The sequence below is a fragment of the Cajanus cajan genome, chromosome 7 (assembly GCF_000230855.2).
Source record: "Cajanus cajan strain Asha chromosome 7, NIPB_CcT2T_4, whole genome shotgun sequence".
NCBI lineage: Eukaryota > Viridiplantae > Streptophyta > Magnoliopsida > Fabales > Fabaceae > Cajanus > Cajanus cajan.
Genome location: NC_138523.1, coordinates 49,951,710 through 49,972,841, shown reverse-complemented (window position 1 = coordinate 49,972,841; position 21,132 = coordinate 49,951,710). Strand labels below are relative to the sequence as shown.

The 21,132-nt window shown below is 28.4% G+C and overlaps 2 protein-coding genes across 4 annotated transcripts; one reads left to right on the top strand and one right to left on the bottom strand.

Moving 5' to 3' along the window:
- Positions 1-3,840: 3,840 nt before the first annotated feature.
- Positions 3,841-4,230, top strand: LOC145950062 (uncharacterized). Its single transcript, XM_083060987.1, has one exon. The coding sequence runs from the start codon at positions 3,841-3,843 to the stop codon at positions 4,228-4,230; it is 390 nt and encodes a 129-aa protein (XP_082917113.1).
- A 3,667-nt stretch (positions 4,231-7,897) lies between these two features.
- Positions 7,898-12,306, bottom strand: LOC109810591 (protein indeterminate-domain 4, chloroplastic). Of its 3 annotated transcripts, none has more exons than XM_020374094.3 (4): positions 11,882-12,306; positions 11,555-11,770; positions 10,754-11,150; positions 7,898-9,150 (listed from the first exon to the last, which is right to left on the bottom strand). In XM_020374094.3, the coding sequence occupies exons 2-4, from the start codon at positions 11,694-11,696 to the stop codon at positions 8,031-8,033; spliced, it is 1,659 nt and encodes a 552-aa protein (XP_020229683.1). In that variant the 5' UTR covers positions 11,697-11,770; positions 11,882-12,306; the 3' UTR covers positions 7,898-8,030. The 3 variants fall into 3 exon arrangements, with proteins under 3 accessions (XP_020229683.1, XP_020229684.1, XP_020229682.1); XM_020374095.3 differs by having other exon boundaries at positions 11,555-11,724; XM_020374093.3 differs by having other exon boundaries at positions 11,555-11,767; positions 11,882-12,305.
- Positions 12,307-21,132: the final 8,826 nt, after the last annotated feature.

Here is a 21,132-nt window from a genome sequence, read left to right as displayed (position 1 = left end):
CTTTTTCCACTACTCCATCTTCATTCATATTCTCTAATTACTTTCTTTTCTATCTTGCTATTGTTAAGTTTTTCTCCAGGATTTGTTGGCTTTTGATTTGATTTTAAATACATTTATTGGATTCCCTACTATATATTCTCCTCAAATCAATAACAATTGTATTTCAGTTTCACATCTCTATCCAGTTTGTAGTTACTATTTGGACAACTAATGTTTGAGCAATTCCAAATAATTCAAAATATATATAATTTTTTTTTTTATTGTTGGTCCGTGTTTTTTTTTTGTCAATTAAATAAGGGGATAAGTTTATAGGCATGTAATAGTCTGGTGGCTATGATAAGAATTATTAATGGACATTTAAAGGACTAAAACATACAAATTGTTACTGTTCAGAGTTCTTAAGGGTTTTGCATGTGAATTGTGTGAGTATAATTGTTATTTTTCATGTAAAATGATATATAATACTGAAATAATATCAATTTCAATTATAAAAATGTATGCAAGTTTTTTCATTTTTAAAGTAACAAATAGTTGCTTTTGTTTTTGTGATGAACTCACCATAATAGTTTTCTATTATGGTTTTATTTGTATATCCACTATGGTTTCCTACCGAACCAAACACACTAATTAGATCGGAGTTTCTATAAATAACGCGAACATTTCATACCCCTACAAATAAAAAGGGGAGACTTGTATTTCATCTTTCATTGTATACTTTTTAATGTCTTGTTTTTTTCCTCACGTTATTTCAGGCAAGGAGACAAGACACAAAACAAACACTCACATCAATTCCCCCAATATTTAAAAAAGAAAAAAAAGAGGGAAGAGTGGGCTTGCAACATGTCTCTTTGACATTTTTGAGAAAAATTATTTATTCGTACCTTGAGCCATGTGAAAATATGTTAAATAATAATTATAGAAAAGAAAGATAAAAAAGTATACAGAAAATTTAAAAATTAGATTAAATATATTTTACTTGGTTTTGGTTTGTAAAATTTTCTTCTACAAAAAAAATATTGATACCAAAGATTAAAATGTTAACGTGATAAAAAATTAGAGACTAAAAATAATAATTGAAAAACATTTTGGGATTGAAATTAATAAAAAAATTGTTCAGGAACTAATAAAAGTGAAAATGAATAAAAACTTAAAAAAAAAATATTTATTCCTGTAAAAACTAAAATATGAAGAAAAAAAATTAAACTTGATATAACTAAGGTTGAAATAAACACACGTACGTGACTTATTCCAAACACATCATGGATCCCGGATCATCGATTGAATAACATATAATATAATTTAGAACCAACAGATGTTAATTATACGGGTGGCCTAGGATCATATCAATATGAAAAATCGATGAAATCTCAATCAATTCAAATTGATGTTTTTTGATTGGGGTGTATCATTAGTTTGAATTGGATCGAAAAATATAAATTCAATAAGTGCAGATCAAAATTTGAATTTTGATGTTAAAAATCTAATAATTCCCATTGGTTAATTATTATATAGAATTTTTTAAAATATATTTTTTTTATAAAAAGTTATAAATTTATAAATTTTTAATAAAAAAAGGAAAAGAAGGATTAGATTTTGGATTAAAATTCAAATTCAACTTACACTAATTTTTAATATTACCATATTTTAATCAACGCTTTACAATTCACACACTATTTTATAGTCTATACTTCTATTATCTACTTATTCTACTAGTTTTATACTCTTATGCTTTGTTTGGAAGATGGGAAAGATTGAGGATAATGGAAGAGAATAGATAAAAATTGATTTAATATAAAATAAGTAGAAAATAGTATGAAATTTATAATTGTATTGATAGAATGAAATTAGGTAAAAAAAAATATAGAGAAATTGATATTTTAAAAATATATTTTACATAGTTTAATTTTTATGTAAAAAATATATTATTTAAATAATTATATTCTTACTCTTTATTAACTAATTATTTATACAATAGTGTAGAGATAATTTTGTTTATGCATTTTTTGGTTGAAAAATTTACACAAATCCACCCTTAAGAAAGTGGAATTAAATCTACATGGGATCCACCATGATTTTATCACAAATCCACTTAAATTATTTCCTCCAGACACACAATTTTTTTAATTCTCTGATAATCTCTCTCATTCTTTTCTGTTCCCCACTAAACCACCTTCCCAAATACATCATTAATAATTATCAATATGCATATATGTATGCATGTGTATGTTTTCTTAATTTTTTATTGGAAAATTTAACACAAAACTTTATTTGATTTTTTTTACTAAATTTGGAAAAGAAAAATGGTAGTATTAGTATTAAAATGCAAGTCAACTCTCATGTGAGAATAAATATAATATTTTTACTTTTTTCAACTTTAATTTTATTTTTTTAACTCTAAATAATAAATTCAATTATCTAACTCAAATCAATTTGATTATACACAGTTTAGTTCAATTTAAAAATAAATAAATAAAAATTTGAAAACGATCTAACCAAATTTAATCGAATTACATTAAAAAAATAGCATAAATCTAATCCAACACTAGTACAAAAGAGATATTTTATATGTTATTTTAGACATTTTACGTCGCAAAAAAATTCGAAGTTAATGCAAGAGACGTAAATTTACGTCAGGTGTTTTAGCCGACGTAAAATTACGTCGGACATCCTCCATGTCCGACGTAAAATGGTTGACAGATAAACAAAAAATAACCTCAATCCGTAAATACATCTAAAAAATACCCAAATGCTTCAATCTAATCAGAGAGATAGGTCCAAAATAAAAAATGGGTCTTGCCGCCGTGCATCATGAACGAAAAACGCCCAAAGGTCTCACACCGCTGTCCCCGAAAATCGCTGGAGAGGAAATTAGTGTTAAAACACTCGCGTGCAGGAATAAAATAACATTTTTACACAGAAAGATCAATACACGCATGAAAGCACTAACCTCAATCCATGAAAAAGCCTAAATGCTTCAACCCAATCGGAGAGATAGATTCAGAATCAAAAATGGGTTTCGTCGCCATTGTTGTCGCTGCTCACCGTGACCAAAAAACACCGAAAGGTCTCATACCACCGTTTCCAGAAATCGCTAGAGGAAAACCCTAGAGGAAAACAATGGAAAAACACTTGCATGTACGAAAAAGGCGAAGGTGTTGGGGGGAATAAAACAATTTTTTTTTACGTCGGGGCAAAAGAGGTCTGACGTAAAAATTAAAATCTACGTCAGACTGTACTTCATATCCGACGTAGATTTTAGTTTTAGCGTCGGACCCCCTTTGGTCCGACGTAAAAAAGTTTAGATTCCACTGCGTATTTTTTACGTTGGGTAATTTTATAATTGACGAGAAAACGCTAACATAAAAGACTAATTTTTCACTAGTGCAAATTAGATGTTATCCTTGGTCTACAATCTTGGGATAACTATACTTAGTGGTCCATTTAAATATATTTTTTTTGGAAGCCTACACATCTTAACAAAAAATAGTTAAGCCTAATATTCTAGAGAGTGCCTTAATATTTAAAAAAAAATCGATTTAAGGTAATCATCCTAAAAGACGCTTTAATTTCTAAGTTAAAGTAACACTGATTTAGGAGTAACGGTGAAGGGGAGAAGATTATATTCTGGCATGACAAGTGGTTGAGGGATGAATCTATATGGCTGAATCACACCCGAGGTTGTTCTTAATCTCTAATCAGAAGCAGAATGTCAAAAGCGCTATGGGAAGGTGGGTTAGGGATAATTGGTGTTGGAATTTTCAGCGGAGAAGGAACATGTTTGAATAGGAGAGAGCAGAATGACTAGAAGTAGAAAGTCGTATCCAGAACATAGGTCTGAGAATGGGAAACTTAGATTGTTGGGAGTGGATAGTGGGAGATGATAAAATTTACACAGTCAAATCAGCGTACAAGGTCTTACACTACCAGAAGTATGGGTCTGAACAACACTCTTTGATGACTTCAATTTGGAAGCTAAATATCTCTCTTAAGGGGGCTATAGTAGTATGGCGAATTTTCATGAATAGCCTCGCAACATGTGATAATCTGCTTCAGAGGAACATCATACTGCCTGAAGTGGAGTGTATCTGCAAATTCTGTAATGAAGAAACAGAGTCTACATCCCATGTATTGTTTACTAGTAAAGTCTCAGACTGGCTGTGGAAGAAGTGCTATAACTGGGCTTCCGTCTCAACAGTGCTCCTCGCTCTTCTGACTCAACATATTGGATAACTTCCTTATTCTAACCTATCTGCGGCTATATCAAAGAGGTGGAGAGTTGTCTGGTGTGCTATTGTTTGGCTGCTTTGGGGAAAGAGAAATAATTGTAGATTTAAAAGTCAAACTTGTGATATCCAATAGTTGTATGTGGAGACGCAACGTACGATTTGGTCTTAGTTACGTATGGAGAAGAATTTTAAGTATACTTATATGCAATGGGTTGTTAACCCGGGTGCATGCATTAGTAACTAAAGTGCTAGAAAAATGGATTGAAAAAGTAATGGTCAGATGTTGAAAATATGGGAAAATTAGGTGATGCTCGAGTGATGTGGCTGAGTCTCTCTTATATAGTTGCAGGTATGAGGTGTAAGTATAAGGTTGTTACCTATTTTATCAATCTCCCCATAGTTGTAAAGGGATTGAGAATTGGGGCAAGAGGGGGAGGGGGTACTTTTTGTTATGGGGATGGTACATATATTAGCAATTCGATGAGAAATAAAGGATAAATGGATGCTGATGTCAAAGCAGACTTGCTATATAATAGCTATCGGTGTTGAATGACATTGCTTCTAATTGGTATTGATACTATCATGTGCTCTCTTGAATTGGTGACTTACGGATTGTACTAGCTCTTGAAGATTGTTTTTTATGATCTTAGTATTAATGCTTAAATACTATGTAATTCTCTACTCTATAGGATGAGTTATACATTATTGTAAATGGGTTGATACCCCTAGTATCAATTATAATATAATTCCTTTGCTGTCCAAAACAAAAAAAATTGTTTTATTATTTGACTTAGGACAAAAGATCTACCTAGAACCTTGTTCACCTATTTGATCTCATTTTCTCCCAAAAATGTTATTTCTTTGTATTCCCCGGTTCCTCTCAATGGCGTTCTTTATGTTCACGTACAAATTATACAAATAAAAAATAAAGTTGTAATGAGATAAAAAAAAATTAATAGAAGCTAGTATTAGAAATTGCTTTCTGCAACAACATATACCAAATTACCAATTATGTTTTAAAAAATACAAAATTTCAAAAATTACTTTCTGAAATCGATATATGTTTCGAAAATTAAACTTTGATAATATTAAAAATAAATCGATATTAAATGTACCTAAATGAGAGAGGTTACTCGTGTTTCGAAGAATATTGAATGCACACTAATTTAAATGTGAGACCTCCTCCCCTCTTCTTTTTTCAACACTTCTACAAGTCGAAAGTTAGGACTGAAATGTTAGCACCTTAAAACCTATAATAGACAAAGTCAGCGACGTATACCATATGCATGTAGAAGAAAACGTACAATAATAGTATAAGTTCAAACATGCAATCTTCTAATATTATTTTAAAACGCTTTAATTACGTACGGACAATTTTCTCTTCTGAATTATATTCAATTCAATCAATCATGAACTTATTAAACTTAATTTATATGCGAAATCACAAATAGTTTTCTCTCAAGTTTTGTTTTATAAATACCTAATTAAAAGAAAATTGACTTGTAATAATAAATAAAAATTGTCATTAAAAATAAAAATTTGTAAATAAATGTCTATGTTATATTTATTCATAAACAATTTATTCGTCTGTTATGCGAGTTATACGATAATGATTTTTTAAATTTTACGCATAATAAATACAAATAATTAAGTTTTATAAATAAAACTATTTTTTTTTTCGTTTTATCCATAGTCATTATCATGTATGTAAGAATAAGTTATTTTCCTTATAGTATCAATTTCTTCTTTTTATAAGCAAACGCACTCAATTTAAAAATCTCTTATTAGACATACCAACAACCAAACATATTATTAAGACTGAAAGAACCAGCTCACATGCACTCCCCCGGTGGCGATTCTTGGATACTATTCGTAATCAGTGCGGTGAGTCATGAAATTTTGAAAATATTGGAAATGTCTCTAATAACATATACGATCATTTATTATTCCAATGTTATCGAAATGAAACATAGTAAAAATAAAAAATAAAAATATGCTTTCCTGAATAGAGGTATGACAAGGATTTTTGAAAGCACTCTAAATTTGATTTGATAACGTGTGTAATGAGGATTTGTTCGAAGTTGGAAGTTTGAATGAATTATCCGGGAAAAGGAAAATGAGAAGGAAGTGGTACAGCATATAAAGACGAAATGAGATGAGTGGGTTTGATGGTCACGGACGAGTGAAGAAGGCAAATGACATGGGGTGCGACAAAAGTGTCACAATATCTTTACTAATAATTACAATAACGAACATTGCAGAGACTCCTGTTTCTGTTTGATGTTGAGCACTGTATATATGCTCATTAACGCCATCACCAAATGAATAATGACGTGAGACCTAACCCTAACCAGCATCCACTGCATGCTACCATGCAAACAGTTCAGAGAGAGAGTTAATTCACTCTATAAGGGTATTAATTTCAAAGCCAGTCAACATGTACATATATATATGGTCAGGAATATTTAAAGGGTCGTTGTTATTTGTTAACCTAAGTAAGGAATGTCATCAAAAGCACATGAAATTCTGCAGTGCCTGTAGTGGTAGTGTTGGTAATGGAGTTAGTAGAAAAAATTAATATATATATAACTTTTATAATTAAATATAGCTAGGTTGAGTGACCACACAGGCTGAATTCTTTAATTGCTTTTCATGTGCTAAAAATTAATTTCTTACTTGAATTGTATCAAAGCACATGCTTTCAACCAACAAAGATTAGTTAAGTAGCGAGTTAATTAACTCACAAAGATGTGAGTTTAGTCAAGTAATTAAGGACGTTTTTGCTAAATAAGTTGTAAATATTTCTATAATTTTTTTTTAAAGTTTTGAGACTTGTTCTGTCCTAATTAGTCTTTGAGATCTAATTCATCTAATTTTTTCTATGACAAAAGAAAAAGAAAATTCAATTTCAAAAGGACAAGATAAAACTTAATGTAAAATCACTTTTTGTTTCTATCTTATAATTTTCATTTCATTTCATTTATTTATTTCATCATTTCTTATATTTTCATCTTTTTCTTTCTTATTTCTTCTTTTAATCTCTCTCTTCTTTATACGCATATACTCTATATATAAAATAAGGTGTGTATTTATCATTATTCTTTTAAAATTAAAATGTTTGACATTAGATAAATAATATTCTATATACGTACAAAAATCGATAATTATGTTTTACATAGATTTGTATGCTGTCACGTTTATACGACTGTTTGTTATCTCTTCCACTACTATTTTAATAACGTTTTCTTGAAAAGTACGGAATTAGGTATGCAATACAAAACTCCTTTTGCTTAATTTTTAAGTTTGTGTAGCATCAGTCAGAATCATATGTATCTTATAGAAAATACTCACCACAAAAATAAAAATAAAAAATGTCTTGTACATTATAGAAAACAATGATGAAATCGAAAGGAAATGAGGCTTTTGTCGCTTGCATTGGATTATAGCCAAGATGTGAAGATTCTGAGCAAGAGAGTCAGCATCCTCGTCTGTTGAGCATTGTACAAAACCTGGCTGGCATTACCGTATTCTTTTTTTCTGTCACAATAATTAAACTTTATATCTCATGAAATTCAATGAAACAGTAAACTTATTAGATGTCTATCACTGTCAAAGTGAGAGTGAAGTAGAAAAAGGAGGGGGGATGTTCAAGAAAAACACAAGGATTGCAATTTTTAGAACTGAAACCATAATTAATATACCAATTAGGCTTCTTTTGAGGAAAAGATAATAAAATAAAGGGAAGAACAGTTATAAGCAAGTTCATACACACGTAACAGGCATTTTCTTTCATTCTCCCTAATCTTATAGCAGCGTTGACTTTCCAAAATGAAGATTTGACTGCGGTGACTTTAGGTCAGGGTCCAAATAACTCATGACACGCTGTTGCTGTTGTTGCTGTTCTCTTTGTGAAAATCCACCACTCATGTTTCTCACCATTCCTCCTACGCCCAAAAAGTCTAAGGTCAACTTATCAGAATCTCCAAAGTTTACATTGAGACTATGGTGCAACTTATTATTGGACTCATCCACATTGTGAAAACCATAAAGGTTGCTTTCGTTCCCTTGCATGTTCCCAAACAAGGACGTGTGTCCGTTGGAAATATTAGAGTTCATCAACCCATGAAGATTGTGGTGGTGTTCATTTTCAGCTTTGGAACCATTGCTATTTGAGGAGCTACAAATTCCCCTAAGTAAAGAAGAACCATTGTTGGTGGTTGTGGTTGAACCCATTTGAGCAGCTTTTTGAAGCATCGCAGTGGCAGACATAAGAGGCGATGACACGTTTTCTATTGAATTGTCAAAGAGTGAAGAAAAACTCGAACCAACATGATCACTTACTGCTTGGTTGTTATTAACATAGAGTGGTGTTGTTGTTGTTGTTCCTTGGTCACTTCCACTTATGTTGTTGAATTGATCAGGGATTATGGTGGTGCTATTGCTACTTGGGAAGAAACTGAGGTTGAAAAGATTGGAAGGAGCAGCTACTGATGAAGAATCGGAGTTGTTGTTGTTGTTGTTGCCTTGAAGATCAGGGAATTGCATTAGGCCATGTAGTTGCTTGCTTGAGAATGGTTCATTATGATGTGGTTGGTGTTCTTCAAATGCATGATTTGTGTTGTCATTCATGAAGAAAGGTGAGGAAGTAGGCATTGATTGTGGCGAGTGTCCAAATGAAGAGTGGTTTAGAGAAGGGATAAAGTGCTCAAACTTTGTTGCTGCACCAAGGCGCAAAATGCTGTTCGTGGCTGTTTGGTTCTGGTTTTGACCTTGGGAAAGTTGGGAACCCACTTGGGATAGGCTTAAACTAGTGTGGTTTGTGGAAAACAAATGAGTCCCCAAAGGGTTTAAGCCACTGGGGTATCTTGCACTCTCTTGTGCTAGAGCATCACAAAAGGCCCTATGAGTGATGAAACTGTCACGCCTGCATCAAAAATATCGGAATAAATAAAAGTATATGTAAATTAACCTCAAGTTACATAAGCACAAATATTGATTACAGAAATTGACATTAGCCAGACAAATAATAGAAAGGTGAATTTATTAAGTCCAGTATCAAAAGCTCCAAGACTTAAAATTATTACAAGTAAGAATAAAATATGATAATCAAAATGTTCCTAATTAACAAGTTCATTCTTAAAAAAAATAAATAAATAAATAAAAAGGTTAACAACCTAACGACGACTATGCCACCACCCCATCAAGACCTAATATTCTAAAAGAAAACCATATATTTATTTTTATAACGTATATAGTTAACCTAACGACCGTCCAACCTAACGAATTTGGAACTACAGAAGTTCAAGATACATTAATTATTTAACCAACCAAATCCAAAGGTATAGTCGAATGTTACGTAAAAAAATATTATTCATAACATAATGGGAAATATATTTTCTTTGTAACTCGAACTGCAATAAAAAGAAATAGAGGGCCCAGGGGATAATTATGCCAAAATATGATACACAGCGTAAATCCAAATCGAACTGCCACTTTAAGGTCTCTCTTTGATCAATAAACGAGAATTATTTGCAACTTTGATGAAAGTGAATTATCATAAGCCCAAATATGGGGCCAGCTCAATAAATGCAAACAACCTCAAAACTTGTCTATTTTCTACAATGAGAATTCGTTTAAAGGCAATGGTACCATCAAAGATTGGCCAAAAATTCTCAGAAAATCTGTTAAAAGTGTAAGCAATTAATGCTAGAAATTTGTTTCAGTAATTACATGAATAAATAGTGGTGATAATTATGCACCTCGGATCCATCGCTACAAAATAACTGAAGTATTTATATTTGAACCAGTAAATAGCCAAGGCGAAAGAGAACAAAAGCCAGCATCTCCAACTCATGTGAGAACAAACCCAGTATCACTATGCCTGTTCCCTTTACAATGTAGCTTAACTACACGTGAATGGGAATAAGGGCGAGGGCACTGTTCCCTAGGACCAAAGTTTAACTTGTTTGTTTTTTCTTTTCAAAACATTATTTCAATTTTCGTACTCCATTTCAAAACAGTGTACTCACGTGCGACCAGTCTCCTGCCACACCTCCACTAACATCCAGACACAAACTAACAGGGAAATGGAGAAAGCTCTTTTATAAATTTAACTTCAGTTTGGAGTATATATATAACATATTCTTAAGCTTAATTACAAGCTAGATTTAACTTAATGCCATGTTTGGTACAACCTTTTTTTTTTTTTTTTTGAGAAATAATCACTTTTATTTTAAATTTCTATCCAGAAAACTAATGAAAAACAATTATTTCTCTAAAATAAGCTAAATTAGAAACACACACTTAATTGGTTAATTTACATTCAGAAATGCTTATGAAAAAATGCATCAGGCAGCTTAAAAGCTTTTACTAGGGTAAAACAATGAAAACCACCAAACCATAAGAAACCCTAATTTTTAAAAATCTGGAGGATGGCATATATATAAACTTGGTGAAGAATATATAAAGTTGATGGTGCAGGACCAGCTAGGTGGTAACTAATTAAGACAAAAGGGGTTGTTAGTTACCTAGAGAAGAGAGTGCCACAGTCACATCTGTATTCTCTAGTGCCACAAGTCTTAGAATGTGCCTTCCAATCGGATTGAACAGCGTATTTCTTTGAGCACTTTTCACACTTCCACTTCTTCTCACCGTGCTTGCGAGAGTAGTGCTTCTTGATCCCAGTGAGGTCTCCCAAAGCCCTTGAAGGATCATGATGGACGCAGGTGGGCTCGGGACAAAGATAAACCTTTCTTTTTGGCTCTTTTGTACTCTTCTGCTTCAGCTTCCAAGGCAGGTTGTGTCCTCTTCTGTGAAGCTGTAGGTTTTGCTCTCTTTGGAACCCTTTATTGCACACCTCACATATAAACCTGTTTGTTGCCATTAGGGTCTTGGGAGATAGCTCTATCACCTCCGCATCTGGATCTTTTGCCCCATGAAAATGACAAACAACAAATTATTAAAAAACTCTTTGCTTGCTCAAATTGAATATGCACAAGGAACGCAAGAACTAGTCTTTCTTTTTTAACCTTCTTTTAAACCACGTAAGCATTTTAATAGTAATCAAAGGATAAAAAAAACATTAAAAAAATTTAAACTAGAAGTCTCATGCTTTTGAGAAACTTGGAGGAAACTAATCTATCCAACCATTAATTTAACCTCTCTTCAGCAAATTAAAGAAGTCGACAGCCCTAACTCATATATATTGATGACTTAGGGTTTTTCTGAGTTTGTTCTCAAGAAAAGGCAAAAAAATTAAAAATTTGCAAAGGGTGTGTATGTGTGTGTGTGTTTTAAGCAATCAAATTCAACTGAGCTAAGCTACTTGCTTGGTGTTCCAGGTTGATTCCTTCGTTTCTTTTGAGGCACTGAGTTTGGAGCAACAGTGGAGAGTTGATGGTGTGAACTTGTCTGACTTAAGCTTTCTTCTCTGATTCCAAAGAATGGAGTGGATGAGGAAGCTTCCGCCATAATTGTTGTGCAAATCTGGAACTAATTGCTGAACCAAAAGTGAAACCTATTACATGTTCGAATATATCCTTCTGCTGATAAAAAAAAAAAATCAATTGCATGTTTCCTTGTCTCTCAGAAAGAATAAACAAAACAGAATTAAAGGGAAAAAGAAATTAGAAGAGAATGAATGAAGAAAGAAGGACCTGAAGTATGTTTGAATTTTTCCCTGCTTTCTTGTCGGTCAGAAAAAAAAAACCTCAGAGATTAAAACACAAAAGATACAAAGAGGAAAGTATCTAAGGAGACAGAAGCAATCAGGAGACGAAGAGAAGAAAACAATTCAATCTTCTGGCTATTGTTTTCTTATGCATAAAATTGAGCTACTTCTAGTCCCTCTTGTTATTTCTCAATCATTTGGTGTCATGAAGACAGAAAAATAATAAAAGTAAAAGTTAATAACATGCTAGCTAGATTGTCCACCCTAAGGCATATATAAATGAAGTTGTTGTTTTTCCCTATGGTTTGTAAGGGAAATTAAATAACCAAGGGTGGTAATTTATGTCACTGTTATACTGCTCTTGCACGGGCTACTGTGTCCTTAGCAGATGATGGTTTGGGGCCACCGACCCCTTAGGCCTCACCCTCACTCACCTTATCTCTCCTCTTATTTCGTATCTTTTTATCAACAACTAGACAACTTTCTTCATTTTTTAGCCCACAGCTAGGTTTATTTATTATTAATATGATTCTCACGGTACATTCTTTTCGATATTATTTTAATGGGAATACATCTTTGCCCATTATCCAATTAAATATGGATTGCTATGTAATAGAAAATCGTTAATTTTAATTAAAATAAGTATATTAAAAATCGTTTAAAATAGTTTTAATGTAGAAGTCTTTATATAGTCATTTAAGCAGAAACGTCTATTACATCAGTTATATAATCTGATCATTGTCATTATTGCCTATGCATTAGGTGCCAAATATTTTTCATTTGATGTAAAATTCTAATACAAGTTTAACTAGATTTTACTTTCGATAAAATTTGACTAAATATATCATAAAAGGATTAGGTCGAACACAAGTTAGACCGAACTCCAGAACAATTAATAATATAAAAAGTAACATTATATTTAAAGTCATGATTAGATGGAATTTTTCGTACAAAAAAGTGATTTGTACCTTCGTGAATTGTTTTTAAGAAATAATAAATAATAAAAATTATATAATAGGAAATGATACAGATAATTATGGAATAAAATTTATATAAAAAATGAAAATTTGTAATTTTTAAATATATAATTATAAAAAAAATAGAAATAATCTATTTTTTATTAATAGTACAGATTATTTACATGAACTTTGTTGTTATGACTAGAGAAAGTAAGGATTTAAAAATTGTTTATTGAAGATTATTTTTTGTGAAAAAAACCACTTTCAAAATATTTTAATTTATTTGGAAAAATCTTTTAAAATAATAGAATATGGAAATAATTTGTTTTTAAATTATTTTCCCCAAAAAGTTTAGGAATAGATTTTTAATATTATTGATATCTATGGTCACAGGTAAGGGAGAAAGTAGTGTAAAAAATAAAAATTTCAAGTTATGTTCTCGTATATTTTATTGATAATCAATATTACGTTGATTTGAGTAATATTAAGTTTTATTCTAATAAAAAGGTATCCAATTCAAGTTTTATGAGTAGAAAAATAATATAATATTAAAATGAGAGTATTCATTAAATGTGATAAGTAAATATCAAATTTAAGTTTTATGAATAGAAAAAAATATTAAAATAAGAGAATTCATTATATGTGATAAACCAATTTTTCTCACAAATATTAATTCTTGACAAAACTAGTTCACACATAATATGATGATAATTATTTTTTGGATGGGATATATTTAATCTATTTTATTATATATTTTAGGCTAAATTGTGAATTTTATCACCGATATAGTATGATTTCACAAATTTTATTATTAAACATTCAATTTTGTATGTTTTGTCACTTGTTTTTTAAAATTTGATATATTTTGTCATCTCATTAATTAATTATAAGATGTTAATTGTTTGTTAATGTGATATATTAATTATCAATGTAAATTAGTAATTTGATATATAAGTGATGACATTACATAATGAATCACATTAACGTGCAGTATATCATGTTAATAATTAAGTAGTAACATAATAAAATGTGTAAAATTTTATAAATTAAATGAAATTAAAAATGTACGATGGATGACAAAATTCGTAAAATTGTATAATATAAATAACAAAGAGTACAATTAATCCTATATATTTTCTTAAAAAAAAAATATGTTTACGTCATATCAACACCGTAAATAATCCTTTCAAAGTAAAAAATATTTTCTAATTAAACGAAAAACAACTTTTAACGATAAGCTTATATCATTGTGTAATTTTCACTTTAATTTATGTATATTTCACACAAAGCTACTGTGCACCACCTCCATTAGTTATCTAGCTACAATGTACACTTCTATTAACCAATAGATTAATCTAGGGGTGAGCATAAAACCAAGACCCGAATCGAACTCTTTTGGATGGGTTCGGGCGGGTTTTACGAGTAAATCGAGTTAAAATTTTGATTTTATATGAGTTATATTGGGCGGGTTCGGTTTTAAATTTTTAAACCCGCTAAAAACTGAACTCAATCGAAAATGAGATAAATTTAGATTTTTATTACTTTTGTATAACTAAACAACAATAGTCCAAAATCAAAAGTCTTTATTTCAAGTATAATATAGTCATCAATTTGTAACTTTTTTTTTTCTTTTTCTCATAACCTAGATATTTCTTTTGTCCTCTCGATCTTTTCTCATTCAATTTCTCAACACACTAGTCTACTTTTAGATTTTTCTTTTTGTTTCTTTTTTTATCTTTGTTTTCCATCTTCCTATCTCCATTGAGTACAACTTGTGCGACAGTGGTTTCTTATAGATTTTGTAATCTAACTTTAGATTTCTTTTATATGTAACAACTATGGATTTTGTTATCTTTTGTTTTTGCTTTTTTAGTTTGTAAATGTTTCATTTACGAATCTACTTACATCATCTATTGTTACCTTCATTCTATTTTTGTACACTGTTTTAAAAATATTTTTTTACCGTTTTAAGCTTCACCTTCGTTAAAATAACTTGGTCCACAAAAAATCTCACTCGATTGTACCCACCTGCCCAAATCTGAATCTGTTGCAACCCGAACCACCTCAAACCGAAAACTCAGTCAATCGAATATGAGTCACATTTTTTCAAAGTCAATTTACAACGGGTTAAACATTTTTCACCCGAGCCTGCCCGCTGCCCACCCCTAGATTAATCTAACCTTTGCGATTATATTTTTGTCCTTCCACACTAGATTATTCCTCACTCAACTTTTTCCACAGCGCATCCTTTCGTTTTTTTAACAGTCTCCACTCTCCACCACCACTCCTTTGCCGTATCATTTTCTTTTGTTGTCAAAAATTAAAATAAAAAACTTAAAACTTTTGCAAGTGGTTGACAAAGTTATCATTTTGTTAAATGTTTAAATTTTTATATATATGTGTTAAAAAGGGATGTCGAAAAAATTTTATATAAAAAATTTAAAATTTTAAATAAGTTCTTAAATTTAATTACTTAACTTCATGTTCTAAATTAAATTTTAACGATTTAATTGTTAAATTTAAAAAATTTAAAAATTATTAAATACTTTATTTAAATTGATAAATAATTATAAAAATATTTTATATATTGATTTGAATCTATATAAAGGAGTATCCATCATATGATTTTCAAATTTTTAAAAATTTTGTACACATGATTTATGCATCGTTGAATTATTGAAATTTGATGTAGAACATAAATTATTAAGAAAAGGAAGTCTCTCTCTCTCTTTATATATATATATATATATATGATCCGTTGAAGCTATGGTGACAAATTAGTTAACTTACACATTCAATATTTTTTTATAAAATGCAAATTCAATCGATCTTATCATTGTATTTAACTTGTACATGTAAGTATTTATTATTAGATAACGTATTTAGAAGGGTCTAAATTATTTGAAATTTAATATGCATAATAACGATTGTAATATCATTAAATACAATGATTGGATCAATTAAATATGCATTCCTATAAAAGAAATCACTAAATATATCATTTAATTCACTAATTTGACATCATGGTGTCAACAAATATTGACATATATGTGTTATATAATTGATACACATATAAGTACAATACTAATTGATTTAATAAATATTAATAATTTTTTAAATAAATATAGAAGCATCTCAACTCTACTAATATATATAATATTAATTATGTCACATTATTTATTGATTTTTTGATTAATATAATTATCAATTTACACATTTAAAATTTCATTTAATAACACCTTTTAAATTCAAAAATTAAAGTGAATATTTATGCAAATAAATTTTATTTGCGTACAAAGATTTTCTTACATATATGTTGGAAAATATCAATGAATTGATAATAATAGATGATAAAGGTTGATAATTATGTTTGGTTAAAAAGGAAAAGAAGTAAAAGAAAAATATTTTAATAGAATAAAGGAAAATGAAAAGTAGGTCCTTAGATTTAAATGAAAGAAGCGGTGGCAACCGGCGAGAATAGCCTCCTTGTTAATTTGATTAGTAAAGTTGTGAAAGGATCGGAATTAATAAATAATAATAATTAAAATCTTTCATTCATATATATATATATATATATATATATATAATTTTGGCCAAGATTTGTTGGCATTACATCTTTAATAATTTATTATAGAATCCAAATTTCAACCGATTCAACTGTTGTATTTTACAATATTACATTTGTAATTATACATATAAAATTTTAAATAATTTGAACTCTCTTAAATGTATTATATAATAATATCTATTTACATGCATTTTAATTATCATTTTATACATTAAAATAAAATGATATAATAAATTATTAAATAATTTTATAATTATATATAATTTTGTATATTTGATCTAATTAATAATATATTACCAATACAACAATTAAATCATCGATTAAATTTATATTTTATAAAAAATTATTAAATATGTCTTTTCACTAATTTGACTATTGTCTCAATGACTCTTTATCTATTAAAATTTTTTAATTATTGAATATTTAAATATTAAGTACATGATCTTGTAAATTAAATTTTAAATAAGTCAAAATTATTTAAAATATGTAATTTTATAATTAATATTTAATCATATTTTAAAAATATAATGTTAAATTAAATTTATTTAACGAACTATCGAACAATTTTAAAATTTTATAAAACATATATACATTGATCTATTGATTAATAAAATCAAATCAAAGTTTTTTACTTGTCTTAAAACATCTGTAAATGATAAATTTGCAGTAGAGTTATTTAACTCAATTTTTGTGTCATACTAAGATCAAAAATAAAAGGAAAAATTGTGGTCAGTTGATTATTTTAAAAAATTATGTAGATTTTTTTAATCTTAACTATTCAAATAAGATATAATGATATATGGTAATTATAATTTTCACATAATAAGAAGTGTTTTTATTTGATACTCTTTTTTCCTCCCTCTATATATTTAACATATATCTACTTGTTTCTTTAGTTGGGATAATATTAACAATTTACATTGGTGAATTTAAAAGAAATAACTTAGTTATAATTTGTCAATTCCCTTGCAATTTTTAATTCAAGTAAGTTTTTTTTTGGTAACATTAGTTCAATTAAGTTAGCAAATCTCACAGATATAAGAGGATTTTCATGAAAAAGATGGGAACGTGGAGCACACATGATGAGAATATGTGAATTGACATTGGAGTGAAACATGAAGGGTGTGTTGTGGACCACGTTCTGTGTGGCATCCGTTTGGATTGAAGCTCAAAAATGAGACACATGGTGTGGTGGTAAGTACCTGGATAAGGACCCTCCCTTAAGAGAGAAAATAGATGAACAATAATAAGTCTTTAGGATATTTGGCACTATCTGCATTTCAAGTACTCAATGGGGTTTTTGTTTCCATTGCTTCAACTTAAAGCTTTTCTTTAAAGTTATTGTGCAAATCAGCTACAGACAAATTAATGGAAAAGAATATTCAATTTCAAGACGAAGAACGGTTTCCATCACTTTTACTATATATATTCTCCCTTCAGATTAGAGTCCTGATATATATGGAAGAACAAGCAACAAAGTATGCATTTCAGGCTTGCACTATAATTATCCATGATGAACGTCAAGAAAAGTATAATCCAAATTTATAAAAGAAATATGATAATATTACTCTCCTTTTTTTCATATATTTTAGACTCTCAAAATCATGGAATGAAGTAAATATTCTCTACTTAATGACTTTAAAAAGTAATGTTATATATATTTTTAAAAAAATTAACAATAAAAATGTGTTAAAAAAATATGTGGTTAAAGCATTCCCCCGACTCTTAATTAATATGTCCTGCTAATAGTTAGATTAAAATAAACTTACCCTATTCAATCCTTTCTATCATGCTCATTTATATAATGTATTAGGATTGAGGAAGTTAATTAATTTTTTTATTAGTGTCAAAAATTACAACAATGACAACAAATATCAAATATAATTCTTTATGCACTTATCCTCATTCTTACTATTAGACTAATCCTAGTAGTTAAGAAGTATTAATTTATTGATAGTATTATTTGTTCTATTGTTTTTTTAAAAAGGAAAGTTTAATGAGATTCTTATTTTACCAACTATGAAGAAAAATAACTTTAATTTAAAATATTTTTTGTAAAAAAATAATCCAAGAGATATTTAAGATTAAATCTTATAAAAAAAAAGAATAAAACACTCATTTTTATTATTAATACAATTAATTAACTTATATACTAATTAAAAAATTATTTAATATCATTTAAATTTATTAATCTCAATTAGAATTAAACCATTTATTATAGTGTTCTTCATACTGAAATTTTGTATCAAAATTAAAAAAATATTGAAATAGAATCTTAATTAAAAGAATATTTTGATATTAAAATTAAATAGGTTAAAATTATTAATATATATATATATATATATATATATATAATTTACTCCACCATTTATAATTTTTTTGTTTATTTTTGAGTTTCGAGAAAGTATCGTTTTACATTTTTTTGTTGATAAAATTTTAAGTAGTTTTTACATCACATGCATAATAGAATGGGATGACAAATAGATGATTTTTTTTTATATTTATATATTAAAAAAATACTATAGTTTAACGTTTATAAGTACAATCGATAAATATTGCCCATACCAAAAAAATTAAATTAGTTTTTTAAAATATATAGTTTAACGTTTATAAGTGTTTTTTTTTTTTTTAACTTCAGTTAAGTTAAACTTAACTGATTGTTAAATTACACATAGCCACATACACTCTTCAGTTGCCTTTTTGTTATAATCTTATTTATTTATGTATTTATTTGTATGGGAGGATATTTGCATTAACTTTATCATGTTAGTCAAAATTATAAGCCTCAGTCGATTTTTAAGGTAATTTTTCAAGAATTAATTAATTTCTCTCTCTCTTTTTATTTTTTATTTTTAACTTTAAACTTAAAACAGTTTTCCTTTCCTGTTAATCCTATCAAACTGTATTTGTGAATTGGTTTAAGTTAAAGAGTTAATCCCATACACTGTTAGTGTAAAAAAATTTTACACTGACAACTAATTAAATCTTTTAATTGTGTCATGTCACTAATAAAAGTAAATGTGTTTATAGTGACATGACACAATTAAAAAATCTAATTAATTACTAATGTAAACAAACTTTACATTAGCAGTATATAGTCTGAGAGTTTGTTAAAAGAACCCCTGTCTGAGCCCACAAATGTTCATAGGATCATAAATTACAATTCTACTTATTGCAATTAACAAAGCAACAAGTCCATTAGATATTAAAAGGTCCTCCAGGCCCACATCAAAATGGGCCAACTAAGCATTAACGTTTCTGAAATAGGTACAGTTCCTCAAGTTAACCTGTGTTTTTTTTAATGATTTTTTTTGTCTAGCCTGAAAGCATTTTATATAGAAGACCAATTATATTCGAGCTTAGATTGAATATTTATATGTTTGGTTAAATATTTATATGACAAAAAGTCCAAACTAAAAAACCCGCGCAAAAAGAACAGACAAGTCTACAACTAAATGAATCAGTACTCAATTATAACTTTGTATTTTTTTTTGTCAAAAAGAATTTAATTTTCTGTAAAAGAAAAAGAATTTAACTTGTTTAATTAATTGAAACAAGTACGTTTAGTAATCAATTATCCATTTAGGGTATGGTTGTCTATTTTCAAAGAAAAAACATTATTAATTAAAACTATGTAATAATGATATACAAATTTATTTTGACACCAAATAATGATATAAATTAAAAAAAAAAAACTTTAAATCAATCATATTAAAACTTAGTTTTAAAGGGCTAAACTTGAAATGAAAGTCGTATACATAGAGAGAGGTAAAAACGAAACTTAGCCTATCAGTTAAGTGTATGTTTAAGTAAGCATTTTAAAACTTAATTTTAAATGGATTTCATTTTCTATATATATATATATATATATATATATATATATATATATATATATATATATATATATATATATATATATATATATATATATATATATATATATATAATTTATAAATATCAAAGTCTCAAAGTACCTTTCCTTAAAAGGGATTGTTATTCGTTTTAATAATAAATAATATACTTAATAAAAATGTTATTTATAATTAATTATTTCATAATTATAAATGATTATAAAGTTAATTATTTAACTTATTTTTATATTTTAAACAATATTAATAATTGTCAAATATGTATACAATTTTTATTCATTTTAGACAATTATTAATATATCTTTTACTTCTAAATCTTGGTTTTCGTCATATAACACTTAGTTAAGAGTTAATGCTATTTTAGAATTTAATTATTTAAATTATAAATATTTTAATATTTTCTTTGTTAGCATATAATATAAAAAGAAAATAGAGTGAAAGTTATAAGTCTCAAAGAGAAACTATGATTTCAAGCTATATAGAAGACTCGTTCTAAGCTTGTGAAATTTGCTTAGAGCGACAAAATCTCAACCTAAAGCAAGCCAAGTCGGAGAACAACCCATGTAGATAGTATCAGCTTGCTTAAAGCAAGGTAGGGTACTCGCTTAGAGTGAGTGAAAATTAATCAGAACTACCATATGAGAGCTCTAAGTGAGTGAAGTCTAAAAGCACCTTTGAAGGATCACATAAGCTTGTTCAAAGCAAGCTACATAGACGCTTTGAGCAAGCAAAATTTGCTTATAACCACCATATATATAGAAGCGCTTTGAGTGAATCTTAATAGAAAATATCCATGGAAGATTGCACAAGCTTGCTAAGTGTGAGTTACATGGATACTTTA

Coding starts and splice junctions, on each gene's coding strand:
- LOC145950062 (XM_083060987.1), top strand. CDS start 3,841: ATGGGAAACTTAGATTGTTGGGAGTGGATAGTGGGAGATGATAAAATT.
- LOC109810591 (XM_020374094.3), bottom strand. CDS start 11,696: ATGGCGGAAGCTTCCTCATCCACTCCATTCTTTGGAATCAGAGAAGAA. Junction 11,151..11,554: donor GAATCAACCTGGAACACCAA/GCAAGTAGCTTA, acceptor ATGGGGCAAAAG/ATCCAGATGCGGAGGTGATA. Junction 9,151..10,753: donor TGTGGCACTCTCTTCTCTAG/GTAACTAACAAC, acceptor TTTTTGATGCAG/GCGTGACAGTTTCATCACTC.